The sequence below is a fragment of the Sesamum indicum genome, linkage group LG8, assembly GCF_026168435.1.
Source record: "Sesamum indicum cultivar Baizhima isolate 11 linkage group LG8, ASM2616843v1, whole genome shotgun sequence".
In the NCBI taxonomy this organism is placed as follows: Eukaryota; Viridiplantae; Streptophyta; class Magnoliopsida; order Lamiales; family Pedaliaceae; genus Sesamum; species Sesamum indicum.
In genome coordinates, this window is record NC_142664.1 from 4,089,914 (window position 1) to 4,099,187 (window position 9,274).

Genomic DNA, 9,274 nt, shown 5'->3' on the forward strand with positions numbered 1-9,274 from the left:
GACTTAATATTAAATGTAATATACAAGGATGGATTCTTTCGAAAATAAGTTGTAGAGAAAGTTGTAAGTTGAGTAATAATAAAATATACAAAGAGTATTTTTTCTTTCCCCATACAAAGAGTGACATATTTCATAAGGACAAAAACTTAAGCTTGATGGTTCATACACTTGCATCTTAGAAGATAGGTACAATCACACTCGCTGCGTTACACAGAAGCATATAAAAACCTAACATTCCTGGTGAGAGAACTTGAATCAATCTGGGATATATGCTGTTAATGAAAAAATCAGTTGAAAGTGCCATTAGTATTCATCTCTTACATATCCCGAACTCTGAACACAATTTTTTTTATTTTTGCATATGGAGCTAGATTCCAGATATTCCAAATATTGGAATTTGGAAATAACAAAAAAAAAAAAAAATTCACCTAACAACCATGGTTCCGACCATGATCCAAAGGTTTCCATGCAGTTGGCTTTTTCGGCTTAACTCTTTGGGTCTATTCAACAAGCAAAGTTTCAAGATTTAAGCTATCAGGAAGAATATAGTAGTGAATTGTATTTCCCGTAACGCTCAAATGGATTAATTGTAATTTGGTTCTTTCCTTTTGGTATGAGTTTAACAGTTTTCAAGTGTGTATTCATGCTGACATCAGCTCCTGTAATGGTTCCATGAACGACAGTGCCGTTCCTGAGTTCAATTGAGACATCTCGTTATTTAATTTCATCAAGAATCTTACGAGCTTCATCGTAAAAATTGAAAGTTAAAAGCGGAAAAAACTTAAAGTTTGACGGTTTTGAAAAATAACTTACAGTTTTACTAATAAGCTGCAGAAGTTGGTAGAGGGCAAACTGTTTGATTATAAATTAATTTTAATTTAAGTAAAATAATTCTTATCCTTTTCAATTAGTTAATATTTTAAAAAACTTATAGAAGATATATTATAATATATAATTATAAATTTTGACCTCCAATTAAATTAAAATGAAATAAAACTTTTCTTGTTTAAAAAAATTATTTAAAAAAGATAACAATGTTTTCGAGTGGTTGCCTCTCCTAAATTTCGTTCCTGGATCTGTCCCTAATGCACCAGACAATGTAATACACCATTTATGTAAGTACTAGTTTTATTTAGGGATAATTAATTATGCTACTCTTCTTCTTTGAGGTTTTGGTATAATTATATATATATATATATTTAATAATTTAAAAAATTATATTTAAGTACATTGATTTTTTTTTTGTGTGTCATAAATAAATTAATTATTTGTCAAAATTCATAAAATTTATTGATATTAATAAAAAAAATTGAATGAAAATCCACATTTAACCTTAATTGACTTACTACTAACTTATTGCAGGTCAAATATTTTTTTTCCTGATCAAACTACCTTTCTATATTTTTACATGCTCTAATGCATATAAGAAAGTACATTTTCGCTTTTACAAAGGTAGTTTAGTTAGAAAATAATTTATTTAACCTGCAACAAGTCAGTAATAAGTCAATTGGGGTAAATATAAATTTTTATATAATTCTTTTACTATTATCAGCAAATTTTGGAATTTTTAATAACAAGTAATCTGTTTGTTAGACGGCAACAAATATTAGGATACTAAATATAGGTCTATGTATAATTATACCATACCTTAAGAAAAGGTGGTGTAATTATCCAATTATTTAATTGAATTGAGACCAAAAGTAATTAAATTGCCCATCTTACAAAAATTACAAATAAACACAATTTCCAATTAATTTAAGTCAACCTTGTGACTGCAGTAGAAGTTAAAAAAATAATTTTCGAAATTGAAATTAATTCTTTATTTCTACAGTACACATGTTTAGTGGGGAATGGAACATCAATGTTTGCGATTGAACTCGTTTGAACTAGTTGAGAATTATGTTAGATAATTTTAGGTATTATATCGATTTAATTAATATATTAATATAATTATAATTAAATTACAGTAATTTATATAAAATAAGATAAATATTTACGTCTAGTGTGATTCAAATTTATTTATGGGATCTCAATCTTTATCTTAACTATTAAATTATAATATTATTTATAGAAAATTATGTCGATGTGGTTATGAACTAATTTCCATCTATATAATTATGTGTAGTCGAAACATTAACATATGCCGTATTTATTGCAACATGCATACAGATTCTACGACAGGTATGTCCATGAACATTAAATCGGTATTAACGGGGGAGGTGTTTAGCGTGGGAGATGTGCATCACTGATTCTAATTAAATTCATAAAATATTTTTATCTAAAAAAAGAATTAATTATCTGTCCGAATCAAATTAAATCTTAGGAACCAATTAATCATGTGGCACGTGAATTCATTTTCTCGATATTTTCTGTATTTTATTTCGTTTAATAATTTGAACTTGTATATTGTGGAGAAATACTTTAATCAGACACCCTTATTGGTGAGGTGTTTTCTTAATTATTTTGGAGCTGCATATGTATGGGTCCCGTTAATTTTATATTTTTGATGTAATTGCAATGAGAAGTTACTTATATATACTCTAAAGATCTTTTTCGGACAAAATTATAAAATTCATATAAAATTAAAATAAAAAATGTCTCATGCAATGAGACACCAATTGAGTAACAAGTTGTATTATTTTAGCACTGTTTGTAAAAATGAGGCCATGACCCCTCCCAAGCCTTTTGTTTAGGGGTTGATGATGTCAACATCATCCCACATTGACTGTAATTATGGAGTTTGAGCAACTTATAAGTCATAAAACACTGAACAAGACGTATTTTTAAGATAAAATTAAAGCTCATATGAAATTAAAATGGACAATAACTCATATAACGGAGCATTGATCAAATTATAAGTGGCATCATTTTTCTTTTTCAATCACCCATGATTCGTGTGGTCTATATACAATGGAGTTACTTTGTGAGCTGATTATGTACATTATTTTTAATTACATGTGATTATTATCATATTAATTCTACTATAATGTGTACAACTTGCTATTTAGCAATTTTCTTTTCACTATAATGAAAATAATATTATCAACAAAATATTAAGAAATAGTAATGTGGCTTGCAATTCGATCAGTGTCCTGTTGTATGAAGTATTACCCATTTTGTCTTTGTATAAGCCTCACGCTTTTGTCCTGAAAAAGCACGCTATATAGAGAAGGCCTTGGGCTTATAAATCACTCAAACTTTTCATTTGCAATCAATATGGGGACTCTTTTACATCATCAGCCACCCAAACGAGGGGCTTGGGACAAGCACATAACCTCATTCCCATAGATGGCGCATGTCTAAAAAAAGTGAGATAAACTAAATTTTTTATTGATTGGGTGAGACTCCGCACACTTTATATGATTTTAATACAAACCTTCTCATGACCCTTTACAAAAGAAAAATATGGGGTGGGGGGGGGGGGTTGGGTATTTATACTAATATAAATTTTGCGTTATTTAAAGTAGGTAAGAATAAAGTATTACTTTATCTCTCTCACTTATCCTTATTACACGGCTAAAATTTACTGCTCTATGTAACTTCAGTAATTTGTTGTGGTACGTTGATGTAACAAGTTTGAACTTGAAACTTTTTTTTGAAAATGTCATTCTTATCTTATTTATCTTGATTTGTTTCCTCCATCTTACCTTATTTTTGTCTGATTTTTTTCATCTATCAAATAATATGAAAATATTGTTTGTTATTGCATAAATCAAGTGACAAAGATTTCTCCTTTTGTTGCAACAACGACGTTTGCAAATTTAATAATCACAAGAATTAGTAATGATAAATTATCATTATTCATAATCAATATTGCGGCATCCACACATAACCACAACATAGATTTTCTGATAATTATGGTGATCATTTTTATTACAAACTGCATTGTCACTATAAATGTAGATACTCATTGCAAAAATGTAATAGTCTGTTGTCATTTATTTACTGGACTAGAAACTAATTCCAGACTAATTTGTCGTTGGCCTTGCATTGGGGTCTTATACCACTGCGTTAAACCTTCAGGTTGTAACATCTTTATTACGTTATTTATAACTTACGATAATTATAAAAAAATTCTAATTCAAATTGAATTTGAACGGATTTAAACTAATTACATGACAAATGTAATATATTTGTCATGTGATATACAGTTTAGAGAAAATAACCAATCACATAATAAATGTATCATAACTGTTTTGTAATTGGTTTGATTTGATCACCTAATTTAGAAGATATATATGTATATATATATTTTTATTTATAGACGTATATGAATGTATGTATGTATAGGGAAGTAGCTTTGGCATGCAGTCTAAGAAATACAGAAAGCAAAGTTGGGGTGAAGGGCTTATCCATCACGAGGGTTATTTATTACTTCACTGCAGCTGTATTTTTCTTACCCTTAAATCTTTGGTTTTAGTGAATTTTGGACATTTTTTGCTTTGTACAAAAGAATGTGGGTCCCATTTTGGAGTGTAGAAGAATGATAATGTCAGAAAAATACATGTATATATATATATATATAATGACAATGATTCTGCTGCCCCTGTATATGTCTCCATATCAATTATGAAGAACTAGTATTTTACTTTTTACTAATTAAGAATGAATTAATTTTTGATTATTCTATTTTATAACTTGATTATGTATGGGTACTATTATTTTGCTAGTATAATACTTCCTCCGTTTCATAAAAATAAGTCCAATTTCCTTTTTTTCTTATTTTAATTAAGTATTTAGAAACTAAATCTTTATTTATAAGTTTTGGATATATAGAAACAAAGAAGGATTTTTACAATAAATTTTATTTTGAAATGTCGTAAATAAAAATATTTCTCAAATAAATAGAGTGTTATTATTTAACCAACTTAAACGATAACCAACGAGCACCAATACGATATTTGAAAATTATTTAAAAAATCAAAAAAGAAATAAAATGCCCAAAATAAATTTAATTATATTTTTAAATCTATCAACATTTCCAAAACTTATTAAAATCCCATCTTTTCAATAATTTTTGCTGATTTTATTTTGAGCAAATTAGAGGGTAATTGTTGAGTATATATATGTAGAAAAAAATTCAAATAACCACTGTAATATTGTAAATAAGTAATTTTTTTTTATGAAAAAAAATAATTTATCTTCCTATATTTTTCAAAATACAACAATTTATCCTTCTGTATTTTTTAAAATAAAGCAATTTACTTTGTTAGATAGGGAGATAAATTGACTCATTTTAAAAACTACAAACTGCTATTTTGTATTATATAGTGATAATTTGATTATTTACAATATTATAAGAGTAAATTGCATTAAATTGCAATATAGTGATAATTGCAATATATATATATATATATGAATATATATGAGAAATGTAATTCTTGAAACAGAAGCAAATAAGATAAAGAAAGGAAGAGACGTTGTTGAGGTAGCGCTTTCCAGAGGTTGACATGAACCCGGGGGGGCTATGCCCTATTTCTCTGACCAACAACACCTGCGCCCCTCTCCAATCTACACTCTATTACAACCTTCAAAAAGGAAAAAAGGAAAAAAAAAACCCACTCTCTCTATGTCTCTCTCTAGTTTGAAAGAAGTGGCTGAAAATTGTCTCTTTATTTTCAATTTAATTTGTTAATTCCCCACTTTGATGATAGAGTGGGCCTGAGGTGTTTGTAGTTGATATTGTTATATATATACACAAGTAGGCAGTCTGGGCGTGGCGAGTCTCTGTCTACTTCTCTTGCCAGCTTCTTCAATATACCTTTGCAGCATTACACAATACACATCATCCATCTTACTTTTCTTCTCTCTTCATTCATTTCATTACAATCAGCCTGCTACACCACTTTTGATTCCTGCAGAGGTTTATTACAATCGGGATTCTGTGAAAATTTGAGAAGAAGTGGTGATCAATTGAAAGAAGATGGGAAGACAACCTTGCTGCGACAAAGTGGGACTGAAGAAAGGGCCATGGACTGCCGATGAAGACAAGAAACTCATCAATTTCATTCTCACCAATGGCCAATGCTGCTGGCGTGCTGTCCCTAAACTTGCAGGTCATCCACTCCTTTCCTACTCATCATCACTTCTTTCTTCCTTTCTCTTGGATTCGGAGGGGGAAAATTCTAATTCAAATCAACTTTGGTTATACTTGAATTCATTACATGGCAAGTACAATATGCTTGTGGTGTGATTGACGTAACAAGTGTATCATACTTTCTTTGTAATTGATTTGATTCATCCAAACCTGATTTAAATAAAAAAATTTTGAAATATAGTTTTCGAATAGCGAAAATAAAAAAAACACAATCTCATTTAAGTATAAATACCCTTAAAATTTAAACATATTACAAAATATGTATATGATTTTAAAGAATTACATATTCTTGTACATATATATTTCAGTTTTACTGGTCAATTTGATTTTAAAAAGAAATTTGTGATATAAAATATGATTGGAGGGCTTAATGTCATCTTTTCAAATTGAGGGTGTGATTCAGCTGAATGTATTTTTTTTTGTTCTTTTAGTGTGTGTTGTGTGTGTGTTTTTCTGCTGATGTAGAGTTTGATGACAATGTTGCAGGGCTGTTGAGATGTGGAAAGAGCTGCAGGTTGAGATGGACAAACTATCTGAGGCCAGATGTGAAGAGGGGACTTCTCTCAGAGTATGAAGAGAAGATGGTCATTGATCTTCATGCTCAGCTCGGCAACAGGTCGGTATTTTTGTACACATTGCGTGTATATATTAAATCAGGCCTAGTTCATTAAACACGAGTAGACTGTCTAAATTTTGGACAAATATATCGCAGGTGGTCAAAGATTGCATCTCATCTCCCTGGAAGAACAGACAACGAGATCAAGAACCACTGGAACACCCACATTAAGAAGAAGCTAAGGAAAATGGGAATCGACCCTCTAACCCACAAGCCTCTGCCGCCACCGGCCGCACCCGATCAACCGCCGCAAGAACCACCAGCAGCCCAAGAACAACCTGAGGCTGCGGTGGCGGATCAGAACAAAATGGAGGAGTTGGTCAATATTCCGGCGATGTCTGATCATGAGGCTGATCAGCCCAAGCCCACCCCGTTGGAGTCAACCATTAATAATTCAGAGTCAGCCAAGAAGAATCTTGACGATGACAACATCATGGAATTAGTCAACATCAACAATGATTTCTGCATCGATGAAATCCCCGTGATCGAACCCCACGAAATCCTGATTTCTTGTGACGAAAATTCGTCGACCCCGTCATCGTCGTCCTCCTCCTCATCGTCCTCGTACTCGTCGAACGTGCTGGAAGAACTGCAGTTTTCACCTAGTTTCGATGATTATTACAGCGAGATCATGGGCGGTAATATGTGGTACGATGATTTCATGAGTGGTCTGGATGTGCTGATTAACCAAGATGATAGCGACCTGAACAGAGACAATGTGACGGTTATTGAACCTCCTTTGCTACAGTACCCGGTAATGGTGACGGATGAAGAGTGTTGGAAGTTTTGAGGTCTTTGTATAAAAAGAACAAAAAAAAATTGGTTAGCTCAGTGGAAATTTTCTGTGTAAACTTTTGGTGAATAAACTAAAGGCGAAAAGATCCAGTATATGATTATCGTATTTGTTTCTTAATTTATTACAACTCTTTCATTTGCGATTCTTGCGAAATTCCATGCTACCTAAGTACTTATTTTACGTTTTTTTGTATTTTGAATGTGTGCACAATCGTATTTGATTTTTTCTTGGAAGTATTTCATTTTCCCATTTCATTCCATATAGATATGTGACGTTATAATATTTTTTTTAAATAAAATACATGTATCATTTTTATATACGTAGCATGTGTATGTTAAATGGAATAGGTGAAATATAATTTACAATAAATCCAATTCGTAGTTATATTGATGGGGTTCGATCTCCACAGATAGACTATTGTTTGGTGTCTGGGCTCAAAATTTGGGGAACGAGCTTGGGTCCTGTACAAAGAAGTACGTGCAAACTTGACTCAACTTGAACACTTTGATGCTCAAGTTAAATTACTTTATCAGAGTGAATTAGAATTTAGGGATTAATTAGCTTGACCATCTTAAATGCCCGGGAGTTTTATATTTTGGACAAATTCTATGGACAACATTGGGCTACCGAGGTGATGCTGTCGGATGTCCTTCATCCCTTACTTTCTGCTGACCTATGTACTTAGTGGGTTTTCTTGAGCCTTTAGTCTTGTAGGCCCATATTGTTCTCAAAATATTTTGGGCTCGATTTGATATGTTGGACCCCATTTATTTTATCTACATCAATTGTGCATATATTGGATAGACATTGGACTTTGGACAAAAAACTACCTTGTTTCATGACTAAATTTAAGTCGTACAGTTCAATCGTTATTTTTGAATAAAGATGTGGCTATTTAAGAATATCCCTCAAAAGAGGGAGTTCTCCCAAAATATGTATGTTTGGTTCCATGTTTGTGGGTTTTAAGATGTTTTTGCACACTATAAATATATATAAAAAAATATGATTTGACAATAAATAGTGAATTTTGTCTTCCAAACATATTTTATCTAACTATATATACCATAATACATATAATTCAAGCCATATACCAACAAAAAATATATTTAGAATTACAAATACAAATAAAGAGACGTGATTTGATAATGAACAGTAAATTTTGTATCCCAAGATACAAAACCGAACATACAACATCTATTTTTAAAGTAAGAGCGACGAACTATTATTAATTAAAATAAATTCAAAAATAAATTAAAATATTCAAACTCATAATTATTTATTTATGTTTCTCTCTCTATATATATATATCTTCACAGAACACTAAAAAAACAATCCAAAAATAAAACCAAGCATATTTTAGTTTAAGTAATAAATCAAGGTAAATTGAAGTCACACCATAGAACCACTCTAGATTGGATGGGTTTGGTACAAAATACGCTAAAAAACTATTTAAGGTATAATTTGATGGACCCACGTGGATCCGGTACGGGTCTTACCCTTAGATCCCACATACAAGTATTTTTCATGCTATATTTGGGAAAATAATAATTTTAGTCTCATAAATTAGATTCGTTTTATTTGGTCCCATCTGTTATGAGATTAATATTTTTAGTTCCATAACTTACAAAAATTTGCATTTTTGGGCTTCATCTAGTTTTTCATCTATTGTTTTAATGACTTGGCATGTGATTGTTAAGTATTTTTGGCTGGAGGAGAAATTGATGTATTATTCATTTTGAGACCATTTTCGAGGGAAAATATAACT

At 30.8% G+C, this 9,274-nt stretch overlaps 1 protein-coding gene across 1 annotated transcript; it reads left to right on the top strand.

The window, feature by feature from the left end:
* Positions 1-5,700: 5,700 nt before the first annotated feature.
* Positions 5,701-7,601, top strand: LOC105167747 (transcription factor MYB20). Its single transcript, XM_011087566.3, has 3 exons — positions 5,701-6,056; positions 6,584-6,713; positions 6,810-7,601. The coding sequence occupies exons 1-3, from the start codon at positions 5,924-5,926 to the stop codon at positions 7,501-7,503; spliced, it is 957 nt and encodes a 318-aa protein (XP_011085868.1). The 5' UTR covers positions 5,701-5,923; the 3' UTR covers positions 7,504-7,601.
* Positions 7,602-9,274: the final 1,673 nt, after the last annotated feature.

What these genes read in the sequence shown, in the direction of transcription:
- LOC105167747 (XM_011087566.3), top strand. Translation starts at nt 5,924, where the DNA reads ATGGGAAGACAACCTTGCTGCGACAAAGTGGGACTGAAGAAAGGGCCA. An exon ending in TGCTGTCCCTAAACTTGCAG is followed by an intron (nt 6,057 to 6,583) that starts GTCATCCACTCC and finishes ACAATGTTGCAG; the next exon opens with GGCTGTTGAGATGTGGAAAG. An exon ending in CATGCTCAGCTCGGCAACAG is followed by an intron (nt 6,714 to 6,809) that starts GTCGGTATTTTT and finishes AATATATCGCAG; the next exon opens with GTGGTCAAAGATTGCATCTC.